The sequence below is a fragment of the Equus quagga genome, chromosome 13 (genome assembly GCF_021613505.1).
Source record: "Equus quagga isolate Etosha38 chromosome 13, UCLA_HA_Equagga_1.0, whole genome shotgun sequence".
NCBI lineage: Eukaryota > Metazoa > Chordata > Mammalia > Perissodactyla > Equidae > Equus > Equus quagga.
In genome coordinates this window covers 18,840,652-18,853,768 of record NC_060279.1, presented here as the reverse complement: position 1 = coordinate 18,853,768, position 13,117 = coordinate 18,840,652, and the positions used below count along the sequence as shown (strand labels likewise).

At 40.6% G+C, this 13,117-nt stretch overlaps 1 protein-coding gene across 5 annotated transcripts in view; it reads left to right on the top strand.

Moving 5' to 3' along the window:
• Positions 1-6,245: 6,245 nt before the first annotated feature.
• The window catches only part of EDEM3 (ER degradation enhancing alpha-mannosidase like protein 3), a 64,154-nt gene continuing 57,282 nt past the window's right edge, over positions 6,246-13,117 (top strand). For 4 of the 5 annotated variants that reach the window (XM_046682306.1, XM_046682304.1, XM_046682305.1 and 1 more), the window contains exons 1-2: positions 6,246-6,607; positions 11,134-11,179. In XM_046682306.1, coding sequence (XP_046538262.1) covers positions 6,447-6,607; positions 11,134-11,179 — 207 coding nt within the window. In that variant the 5' untranslated portion in view covers positions 6,246-6,446. The remainder of the gene's footprint in view (positions 6,608-11,133; positions 11,180-13,117) is intronic. The other variant, XM_046682307.1, reaches the window with a different exon arrangement.

Here is a 13,117-nt window from a genome sequence, read left to right as displayed (position 1 = left end):
CCCCCTTTTTAACCACTAACGTGATTCCACATTTGGAACTTTTGCCCACCTCTGTTGGCCATATGGAATGAAAAAACAAAACAAAAAACTGAGTCTTAGAGAAACTGACTTGCATAGAATTGAAAATGGCAGATCCAGGTCTAGAACTCAAGGCGTGTTATTTGAAGTTCAATGCTCAGGAGTGGGCACAAAGCAAATGTGTGTGTGTGTGTGTGTGCGCGCGCGCCCATGCCAAATGAAGGGGAGGACGTGGGAAGGAAAGGGAAGTGATGCGAGAGACACGGAGGAAAACCAGAAAAAACATGAGGCATTAGAGTGGGATGCTCTGGGAACCCAGCGCAGGTGCTAAAATTGAGTGTAAGCCCCAAAGAAGGGCTAGGAAGGCTCTGAAGATAAAATGTGCTTGAGTTAGTTCTATAAAGAATAATAAAGTCTATCAATCTTTAGCAGTGGACTAACAATAGAACATTGCCATGCACAACGTAACTGTGCTTGCCTCACTGCCTGATGCCATGAAAAATGTGGTCAAGAGGGCAGTGGCATCTAAAAACCATCTCTCAAAGTTTTAAGTACAATCATGTGTGTTGTACACTGAGTTTAAAACATCACAACGAGATTGATCTGTGATGAAACTAAGAACTATTTATTCTACTTTTCATCCATGACAAATCTTCTCTTCCCCTGGCTTATCACCGAAAATACTAAAAGCTCTGCTTGTAAAAATAACCCCAAACACATAAATTAAAAAACCACAACAAAAAAAGTCCAAAAGCCTCTCAAGATACTTGGAGAAGAAAGAAAGTACTATTTTCATACAACTTTAAGCTGGAGAAGAAAGCCCGGAAATATTTAATATTTAAGGACTGTCAGCATTTATTTCGATGGAAAGCATACACCTGAGATTAATAAATGATGGGGTTCGACAGATTTGGATCACTCTGTCCCAGGATTATGGGTTAAGAGGAAGAAAGCCTCAAAAGATAATGTTAGGTGTGTACGACAGTTTTACATCTGTGTGTGTATACATATATATTGTGTTTGTATGTATCTCTACTACATGGATGATGCTCTATAGCTCGTACAACGTCCCCACGGCAGAAACTGAGCCTGAATTCAATGGTCTCTGGAGTTGCAGGTCCAGGAGGGCTACATTTCGGCCGGGGAGCCTGCAGTGGTGGCACAAGGTCAGCAAGCCAAGGAAGTGGACAAGATTTGGGGCTGAGAGTAGAATCAGGGCCCTGGGGGCCTACCCTTGGATCCTGCTCTCAACCATGGCAACTTTTCCTTTCTACCCCATAAAAATGAGAATATCAATAGCTACTATTTATTGAGCTCTTTCAAGCGGTGCTTAATATGTTACACACATCATCTCATCATCTTCACAACACCCCTAGAAGAAATTACAACATTTAAACTGTTTAATCCCCCTAAAAAACGCTGTGAGGTAGGGACTATTTTAATTCCCGTTTTGCAAATGAGTAAACTAAGGCACAAAGAATTCAGTAACTTACTTAAGATATCAAGGCTAATAAGCAGCGGAGCTGGCTCAAAGCCACCGTTCTTGGCCACCCTGCTACCTATGACACCTGTGCAGAATGTTGTTGAATGGTGCTGGCTTCAAACCTTGTGGCCGGACTAAAGTGCAATGTGGAAACTGCGTTGGTGATGCGGCATGGGGATTTAGGAGAAGGGCAGGGGCAAAAGGCACTCGCTTGTGAAGAGCCATGTGACTTGGCTTTGTTTCTGCTGCGTGAAGTAAATGAAAAATGGCCGCTAAACCAGAGACCCAATCACAAGAGTGAGTTTAACAGTAAACCTGATGTAGGAGCAAAGTCTCTCGCCTGAGAGAGCTGATTCAGGTGTCACTGAGGGAAGAGAGATAATAATCTGAGGCTGAAGTGATTTTGAAGATCTCGAATCATGATTGAGAGGTGGAAAAAGCCCTGGGGACATCTTTGGGGGTAGTGAATCATCCGAATTTCCCATTCTCTTTCTTGAAATTTGCGTCAGTAAGTCAGACAGCCAAGCATGGAATCAGTCCACAACACTCACTGAATACCTTTTTCCTGAAGTACTCTTTCTGGGGCCTTAAAGTCTCCAGTTATGAATGCAGAGTATTTTTATTCTGTCTTTATTCAATGTTTGCAAGTTTGGGTTCTTAAGAAGAAAAGTATTCTGCAAATTCCACACACTATCAAATAAGAGGAAAAGTGATTTGAAGAATGACAAAAATCACCACTCCCAAATTCCACATTGGAGTTTGAGGAGAAACTAGATCTGTTGTACTAAAGAATTCAAGTCATTTAGGGGCAACTGCTGCCTTAGGGTCAGTCTCACACAACTGGTCGCAGTCTCCTGGGACGATTTTCGAGCCCTAATATTAAAGTGGAGACTCTCCCTTATGTTCGTGTATCCATATGACTCTAACCACGGCTGCTACCCCTCCCTAACTCCTGATCCTTCCAGGCAAGAAGTAAAGAGAGCACCAGGTGAGCATACATATTTACATAAGCTACAAGGCTGTGCAAACAAACTCCTAACCGGTTAAAGGGCATGTTATAAACGGATCTTATTTCTTACCTTTTTAAATGGGATTTACACATCTAAAATCTCTTCCATATTCTTTATAAGTCCTTATCTTTATTCTCCTTAATGCTTTCCACCAGTGTTTTAACTTCTATGTCTTTTTTTTAATCACTAAGTATATAAAATAATGTGTGTAGGCTTTAAAATAATAAGTGTTAGTTTTTCCTAGGATTCATAAACTGCCAATTTGCTAAAAATTTCTATTATTTCCATTAAGGGGTTAAAATGGGTTTTCTTTTGAAATGCACTTTGTAAACATTTTTCTTTCACTTCCATGGGCTCCACCTTAGATATGATAAATTGCAATGCTTTTTAAGCCACACAAGCTTTTCTACTTAGGGTTTTGCCAAGATTAGTGAAAAATGGACTCAACCATTGGCTAGAAATTGAATTTCAGTAAGGGAGAAAAAGATGCTCTGGGTTCTCATTATACATTTTTTAAAATGCAATGTTAGCTTGAAAACAAACAAATAAGCCAAGGGAAAAAAACCCAGAAAATGCTAAACATTAAAAGCCAGTACTCCTCCTTCCTGAGGACATTGTTTCTTAATGATAAGTAATAGTCACTTTTGACTTAGAAAGGCTTGGAACATCAGGAAGGTAAAGAAAACTGAGTTACTGCCAATAATCCACTACAAATAATTGACTTGACTACATTTCAATATAACTGAAGGTCACAGACCATTTTTCTACTTTCTTTGTTCCTAGTTTTCAAATACTGGATGATTAGTGTTGACCTTTAGTTTGTCATGTTCTCTACGCCAGAGCCAAGAAAAATTCACAGGTATTATTTATTTAACTAACTTCATCAGTAAAAGCTGCTTAAGAGGATCCAGGATGGAAACAAGGTAGGGTTGCAGGTCCATAAAAGGGATAAAAGTAAATACTGTACAGAAATGACCACATGTGTTTTCACAGCATCCACATAGGTAAATAACAGAACTATATTATTCCCACTTTATAGATAAGGAAACTGAAGGAATAAAGAAACAAATAAATATATTCAACATTTATTGAGCATCTATAACAGGAGAGGCACAGTGCTGATTTTTGGAACATACGTATGAGTAAGCTAAAGTTAATACCGTCCAAGCGGTCGCAATCTAGTGGACGTGGCAGACTGAAAACACAGTAATAAAGACATGGAATACAATGGAAAGACAGCAGAGAGGATGACTTCTAATGACTGGAAGCATTCTCTAGATGGAATCTGAGCAAAGACTTAATGGGCGATGGCTGTTCTACAGACAAAGTGGTGGGATAGCAGAGGGGATATTAAGAGCAAAGGCACAGAAGGGAAATAACATGGAAATTTGTTAGTTATCGCCTAGGATTTGAGGGCAAGGCCATGGTAAAAGGGAGATGATGTGTTCAGAGGGTTGGCAGATGTGCTTGAATGCCAACTCTGGTAGTAATGTAGCGAAAAATAGAGTGGCAGGGAAATAATTTCGGACACAGTTGCAATGGTTCAGGAAAGAGGTAACCGAGGCTCAAACAGCAGAAGTGGGAGTAGAAAGAAAGGTAGTGATAGCACCATCTATATAATTTGGCAACTGGTTGGGCCTGAAACATGGAGGAGGAGGATGAGTTAAAGTCAATTCTGATGCATTAATTTGAAGTCCTGAACATTACATTTGAGCTACCCTCGGGCCAGACAGAAGTGAATTTCTATTAGGGATGTGGCAATGTGGGTTTACAGACCAGGACAGATACTGATTTAGAAATCAACCACAGGGATATGATGGTTGAATCCCTATGAGTGGAAGAAATCACCAAGGAATTGAGTACAAAGAGAAAAACAGACAAAAAGAAAACCTTAAAATGCAGGGAAGGAGTAGAGACGGGGAGTGAAGGAAGAGGTCATTGATGTCACCCGAATGGGAGGTCAGAGAGGGAAGCAGACGATGCAAGGTGATAGAAACTGTCGACGAAAATAATCCATAACCAATCTATAAATGAAAATTTGGGTGAGTTTACTCTGAGCTGTAATCTGAGGACCATGGCCCGGGGCCTTTCTTCCCGAAGGAAGAAAGGGCACCAAAGAAGTGAGGTATACAGAGTAGTTATATACCCCCAAACAAGACGTTTCACATGTGATTGAAATGTCCCTCCCACAATAGTCACAAGATTGCCCTGTGGGCACAGCGCTTGATGGACACAGCAGGTAGTGAGTCTGCTCTCTCGGAGGGCGTAGCAGGAGGCAAGTCTATTGTCTCGAGCTGGGTGGTCACAGGTGAGCACGGCAATCAGTTTCTACCCTAAGGAAAGATGCTTAATCCTTAAAGAAATGCCAGCTTTGGGAGGGGGAGGAAAGTTGCACCTTTATCTGAAGGGCCTTTGTTCTTGCCATAGGGAATATCTAAAGCAGATATACAATGCATGCTCAACAGCTGGGGTCAGTCCCTTTTGGAAAGACAAGGCCAGGTCGAATTAGGTTTACACAAAATGGCTTCCTCATATACCCCAATATATCCTAACACTTGCCATTTTTATTTGTCAAAATCAAGGAAGAAAATTTCCAGAAAGAGAGCTGAAAGCTGCTGAGGGGACGAGAGAGCGCTTGACTGTGGTGATAGAGGTCACATCCAGGCTCCTAAACTCTGCACCTACCTATTGAATTATCACACAAGAAAAACAACGTGGTTTTTCAAGAGGAACCTACTTGTCATTTTACCAATGATTAACCTAAGACTCAGCTGTCAAAACGAATCACAAGTTCCAACCTCCTTCATTAAACTTTCTTAGCAGCTCACACTACTCTGCTTACACTGAGCTTTTTAGATAACTCTTATTAACCATGCATGAGGCCTCACGTGCCCTCCTTCATCCTTGTACCGCGCAAAGATGTGGTTCCAGGCAAGGGCTTCCGAGTCAGGCAGCTTGGTTGGAATCTCATCCAGCAGTGAGGAGGGCTTGCTACCTAACTTCTCTAGCCTCGGTTTCCGCGTTTGCAAAATGGGGATGGTGGTACTTACCTATTAGAGTTGAGAAGTGTGCATGAGAGAACGCAAGTAAAACTCTAAGAACTTTGCCGTCAAAGGCTCAATTCATTTTTGCTGTTATTGCTTTGTAATCTCTCTGAGGGCAGAAGACTACTCCCACGCTATCTATTCCCTAAAGGGTCTAGCACCGACCTGGGGGACGAGAAAACCTCATTGAGCCAGCCCCCAGGGAAACGGCACTCGCAGGAAGAGGGATAAAGAGCTGACGGGTTCCTACGAACTCAGCAGCCAAGGGAGAGAGGGCCGGCTGCACAGGTCTGGGGGAAGCGGGATCCCGGGACCCGCCCGTGACCCTTGGAAGACCACAAGTCCCAGAATGCAACGCGCCTATCCAGGGTGGAAATTTAGCCGGCTGGAGTCTGACTGCCAGACAGCCGGGGAGGAAGCAGTGCACGCCGGGACTGGTAGTCTTCAGGTCGCAAGTTCACGGGTGCAAGAAGGGCCGAAGCGAGTGGTCCCTCCCCAGCACCGCCTTTTGTCCACGTCTCACTTCTCCCGGCCAATGCCCTCTCTTGTCCTCAAAGCCAGCCCCTCTCCGATCCGGTCCCCATTGGTCTTGAGGCTCAATATCATGGGCCCTACCCGGAAGTAGCGTTGGGGGAGGCGGTTTCCTAGACTACGACACCGGAAAGCTGGGGGAGGCGCTCCGGGCTGCTGAGGGCGGAGGGCGGAGGGCGGTGGCAGCGCTGGCGCTAGGGACTGGCTCGGTGGCTCCGGGAAACAGTTCGGCGACGGCAGCCGCTCGCGTTACTCCGCATCCCGCCCTCGGCACGGCTCGCAGCCCCTTCGCCACCAGCGTCCAGCAATGTGTCCCACCGGCCGGGCGTAGCAGCTGCGCGTGCGCGGAACCGCGGGGCCATGAGCGAAGCCGGCGGCGGCCCGGGCTGTGGGTTCCCGGTCCCCCAGCGAGCGCCATGGAGCCTAGTGGCAGCGACGGCCGCGCTCTGCCTGGTGTCGGCCACGTCCGTGTGGACAGCGGGGGCCGCGCCCATGAGTAGGGAGGAGAAACAGAAGCTTGGGTAAGGGTGCTTGGCAGCCTGGGGTGGGTTTCCTCGTGAGGCTGACCACAGGCGCGGTGCCTGTCATTGCGACCCGGGCGCGCGGTGGCCTCTCGTGTCGCGATTGAGACGGCTGTTGCCTCGCGAGGACCTTGGCCGGGTAGACAGGTTCCGGAAGGTGGGGGCCGCCGCCCGCGTTGTCAGTGGCCGGTGATGGGGGCTACAGCCGTGTTGCTGCGCGCGAAGAGTCCTGCGGTTGTCTTTTCTTCGGAGACCTGGTTAGATGTCTCTAACCACGGGAGCACCCGTGAGCTCCCAGCTGGGAAAATGTTGCTGATCTCACAGTAGTTAAGGAAATCGTGTTTACACCTGTTACGGAAAAGGGGGCGTTCATTGGAACTTGAGCTTGACACGTTTTCCTATTTCCTCGCAGTGTTTTCTTGCACAGCATTTTCATAATAGAACAGTACATGATGGTATTATTCAAAAGCCCCGGTTAAGCTTATCTGTTCACTTTACTCAGAGTTCTTTTATCAGTCTTGAAAGTGTCGTAAAATTATCAGTTGTATTTAGAGCGTTTAATTCAGAGTCAGTATTTCTGATATACGGTCGGTCCCACAAATGGATAAAAAAAAAGCCAAGAATCCGTAGAGAATGGGCCAACGGTGTGAAGAGTTAACTCATAGGAAAGGAAATGCTAATAGTCAATAAACATGGAAAGTTGCTCAACCTCATAATTGTGATAGACGCAGATTAAAACAATGAGATAGCTGCTTTTGCCATCAGGTTAGTAAGTACAAAACACGTGGAGAGAGTACTGGCTAGTTGAAATGTGAGAAAAGACTTGCTAGGAGTGTCAAGTGCTGTAACTTATTGACCAGATCTCCCCAAATTTAAATTGTGTGTACTCTTTGATTCACTAATCCCATCTCAGGAAATCTATTCTGCAGAAATTACTATTAATATGGAGACAGGTGTACAAGGATGCGCATTTTGAAAGAACGAAACTGTTCCTAGGAGCATCCATGTAATGGAATAGTATTCAGACATTAAGGGGGGAGGGTAGATCATTGGAAGGCTGTCTGGGATATATTCACAAAACAAAAAACTGCAGGTTGCAGATTACAGAATAATATGTATAGTATCATACCGTGTATTTTAAAAAAAAACAGAAAAGAAATTGTCTAAGCTCAGAAAAACAGGGAAAGATTATTATCTCCTGGGGTTAGGATGGAGGTGAGGTAGAACCATCAGGTTTTATTTTATGCACTTCTTACTGTTTAAATTATTGCAAGAGTCTTGTATTAGTTTTTAAATAAAATAGCAATAAAGGACACTTGATGGAAAAAAGATGAAATATCAGCTATCAAAACAAAATTACCAATAAACTCAAAGCATCTTAAACCTTCTCTCTTTAGGAATTTACTGTATCACTGATAAAACTGTTTCACGGAATACCCTACCTTGTGTCAGGCACTTGACATATGTTATCTTCTGTAATCCTCCCTATTTCTTAATGAGGTGGATGTGATCCCCATTTTGCAGATGAGGAAGTTGAGACTCAAAGTTAACTTATTTAAAGTCACAGAGCTAGTAAATGGTGGAGCCAGTATTCAAACCCAGGTATGTCTGACCTCAGAGCCCGTGCTGTCTCCGCTACACTGCATTTATGTAGAACCTGCAAAGAGAAGCTTCAAGGATAGCAAGAATCTTATTTGACCACCGCTCCCCTTTCTCCCTTTTTTATTAAAAATCTGTATTTGAAGAAAAGTCATTGGATAACTCATTTTTGACCAAAATTAATTTTTAACTGGAAAAGTCCAACCACTTTGGCTTGAGATATCAGCTCAAGTTTTGAGATCATTTATGAAAGTGAAATGACAGCTGTTTAGGCTTGTTAATTTAGATCGCCTTACTCCAGAGTAAGAGTAGAGTAAGAGTCAAGAGCTGTAAACCACAAATACTCAAGTGCTTGACTGCTTTCCCCTTTGGGAATTTTCCGGAGACGGAACTCTGATTCATTAGGTTTACCTGTGCGATTTTTTTTAAAAGCCCAAATAGTGATTTATGATAAAAAGCAGAAAATGCCCCACCGCTTTTCCTACCCCACCAAACCAAACTTGCGATAAAGACTGGAGCTGTCATGGGTAGTAAGCATTTGCTCACTTGAAATTGTTTACATGGTCATATGTAGTTTTAGGCTTCCTGGAATATGTTGTTTTTTGTTTTTGTGTTTGAAATGTTACAGCAGTTCTCAATCTTTTCACTTAAAAAAGTGAAGTATAAAACAGTTCAATTTCTGTAGCACATTGACAGGCAATGTAGCTTTAGAAAAAGCTGATTTATAGAAATTTCAAAATGCAGGAAGAGACATACTTTTTGAACTGTGGATCTGATTTGCAATACATTTTTATCCAGTTGTTGAACAGATATATGACCTTATAGAAACATTTTTTTCGGTTTAATATAGTAATTATTCTACCATTCTGTATTTAAGTATGACTTTGTTAGGATTTATATGTTTAAATAACAGAGAGAAAGCACTCCAGTGGATGCTAAATATCTCCACTTTGAAGTATGTGTTGTGAAATTTGGTGATCATGTGCTGCATAAGTGTAAGGATTGGAAAATAATGTCTCCTTGTATGCAATCATGATTTATTCATAATCTTGGAAATTGAATGCTTGCTAAGTTGGATTAATAAGTTAAAGCTTATGTTATCTGGAATACATGTGTCTGGGCACTACCATTACCAATTATAGGAATTTCTACAGCTTGGCAATAATCTTGTATTAATTCCATTTCAGAGGAAGGAAAAAGAAGAATTTCCATGTTCCATTTATTGATATGAGTGCTTGAAAGCGAAATTTTAACTTTTTTTATTAGTTAATTTGAGAAATCTTTATCATCTGCAATTTAATAAAGAAATGTCTAGGAGGATTCTTTAAGATATTCTATAATTTTCAGAGGTAACTTGATCTGTATTCTATCATACATATAAGCACATAAAGAATTAGTATTTTAACAAAGTGATAAGATCTTGTTTTTAATGATTAGTTGGGTTGTTTTTCTTTTTCTTTTTCTTTTTTTTTTTGAGGAAGATTAGCCCTGAGTTAACATCTGCTGCCAATCCTCCTCTTTTTACTGAGGAAGACTGGTCCTGAGCTAACATCCTTGGCCCATCTTCCTCTACTTTATATGTGGGATGCTGCCACAGCGTGGCTTGACAAGTGGTGCATAGGTTTGCACCAGGGATCTGAGCTGGCGAACCCTGGGCCGCCAAAGCAGAGTGTGCAAACTTAACTGCTGCGCTACCAGGCCAGCGCCCTGATTAGGTGTTTTTAAATGATGATTATTCATAAAAAGTTGTCAAGATTTAATTTATTCAGTTCACAGGTTTGAGTGTACTTGATTTTGTTGGTCTTTGTAGCCAGCATCTGGAAATTTGTCCTTTTCTGTCTGCTAGCTCCATTATTACCACTGTTTCATCATCCATGATTACAGTTTTTAGAATGGCAATTGCAGTATAACAGGAGACAAAATAAAAATATCAGCATTTTCTTTAACACTTTATTTAATTCTTGCCATTAGTGTTTGCAACTTTGGGAATAGCAGTAAGAGTTAGTAAAAGATTAATAAACTGTTTTTCCTTTACTATTTATTGAGAGATTTGGCCTTGTCTAGCCATAGCATTAACTTTTGTGGTTTTTCCTGTAGCCCTCAAGCCCCCAAACTTGAGAGAGTTTAATTGAAAGACTATTCCTTGGTCCCAACCTTTCAGATTTGACTTAGTAAATTTGATGTGGGCATCAGAAATCTCCATTTTAAACAGTTGTCTTGGGGATTTTGAGAAACAGAGTTAGCCAAAACACACAGATCTCTTTTTGAGGACTAGTTTTCTCATTTTAGAGGTGAATATTATTTATTTGACTTTTGACAGGTTTTAAAGGAGTACAGAGTATGTCACAAAATCATAAAATGTATCTTTTGAAAATGTGACAGACATGTATTAATAAATATGTATTAACCTAGGCATTAGTAATTTTATTCAGTTTAAGAGGAAAGGCAGAGGCTTGACAGAGTATTTTTATTTCAGATCAATACACATACATACCTACCTCTCTTTTTCAGTAGAATATATAGTACAAGCAATAAATGGTAACAAGATTTACTTCTTTTGGGGCTCTCCAGCAATATTCCCCCTTTCAAGACAGATATTTTAAATAATTTTAAGACATAGTTGTTTCTCAGCATCAGATTTGCTTCTCTCTGCCTGACATGGCATCATTCATCAGTTTACTGAGGAAAAATTATAAGATGAAGTTTACGTAAATTGCTAGGAATAGTAAAAGTTTGGCCCAGTTCTGTGTGGTTCTTGAAAGCTTATCTACTACTGCTGGTGTATTTCCTGGCTGTTTAGGTCCCTTTCTAAATAAACTTTTCTTTTGTTTTTTATTGGTGTATGTTTATGAAGGAGCATTAACTTTTTGAAAGACGATGAATAGAATATACTTAACTGTTTTCCATTTCTGCTCTTTTAAAATTAGGAATCAAGTACTGGAAATGTTTGATCATGCTTATGGTAACTATATGGTAAGTAGAAAGCTTATCTTTACAGACCGTTTATGTGAACTGATTATTATGTGAGCACAGTCAACTGGCAATTTTGAAACCTGAATTAATAGCACATTTTTTTAAGGGAAGTTTTTGACAAACAGTGCAAACATAGGCTAATGGCATTCCTGGCAGTGATTTTTAGAGAACCATTTTGTTGAATAGGTAAGAATAAATTGAATTAGATTATGCAACTTTGTATTTAAGCAGTCTCCTTTGATGCTGTCAACAATGTTTATGGAGTGCCTTATATAGCTAGATATCTTGGATGCATATGAATAAGATGTTGTCTCTGGCCTTAAGAGAAATTATTCTCTTAAAAAGAACTGTTTCCAGCATCATTTGATATGCTCTATGAAGAAAACCGTTGCTTAAAGGAGACAAACTATCACCTAGTCTCTGTCCAAATTATGTCCTCATAATGGGCTTTGAGTTGAATATATTTTGCTTTCTAGATGTGCTGATCCATGTAGTTTTAAAATATCTTAGTGCTCATTGATGAAATAGCAGTTTTAGTTTTGCAAAATGGAAAAGGTCTGGAGATCTGTTGCACAACAGTGAACTTACACTTAAAAATGGTAACAATGGCAAATTTTATATTACACAATTAAAAGTTTAATCCCCATTGTACAGGGAGAGCCACCTGGGGAGCAGGAAGTAGGAAGGAGGGTGTGTTCCCCTTGGGAGGTCTGGGGGTGCTGGAGCTGCCCCACACCTCTCCCTGACTTTTGCCCCTCAATAAAATGATCTTAAACTGTAAAACAATTTTAATTTTTAAAAAGATAAACTAGCAAGCAAATTTTAGAGTTCAAAAGATTTTACAGGTGAATTTGTGTAATTTGGAAGAGTGTAATCAAATTATTCTGAGAATTACTCCTATGACCCTGTTTTTATGTTTTAAAATATGTCAGCAGATTTTCTTTTATGATTAAGGCCTATAAAAAATGTATTTGGGGAAAGTTTGGCAGAGAACTAACTTTGATTCTGCTTTAAATATTTTTCAACTGATTCTATGAATCCATTTTTCATTATGTATTACTCAAATATCTTAATACGTTCACATTATCTTTATGAACATCTAAGTACATATACTTTATGCATTTTTGTATTTTTAAATATTGTATATTTTAGTTGTGGGTCCTTCTGGTTGTCGTATATTGTACATTTTTAAGAGTATATTGAGTTCTTAATAAATGTTTTTAGAATATGATGGTGATGAAGTTTGAGGTGTTTTTAACTGTATTGGAAACACAGTTTTAAATTCATTTCTCAAAACTTCAGCCATTCCCTTTATATTTCAAAATCATTTATCCCTGGTTAATCCAATTTGGGTAAAGCATAATTTAACAAATCTAGGCTAATGGTTTTAAGGTGGCCAAGTGGATCCATGCTACACTCTCAAACCTTAGTCCTCTAGTAAAAGCGTACTTTTGGTTCCAAAGTTGAATAAAATGGTATATAGCTGGATTGGTTCAATACATCTCACTGTGAATAAGATCTTCTCTTTGTAAAGCACAGTATCTTTACTATCTCGTCCCTTATTAGGTAAAGAGCAGACTGTTGCTTCAATACATTTTTCCCTACTATAGAATGCTCTTAATAAATGCATTTGTGACAGAGCAGGTACTGAGGGCAGCCTTCAGAGGACTTCCCGGTCCACTTGCTCTTAATTGGATCCTAACTGGGTAACTTTCTGTTACACTTACCTACCTGCAAGATCTAAAGGAGAGAGATTTCAACTCCAAAGACTGGGAACTCCTGGAATTAACACCTGCTTCCATCTTCCAGTGGAGTCACACCCATCTGCAGTGCGCTGCCATCCATATTTTAAAATGTTCAACTATTTTACAACATGAATGACTCTCGCAATGTACTTGTGCTATGCTCAATTTATGTGAGGTTTGTAACCCAAGATTT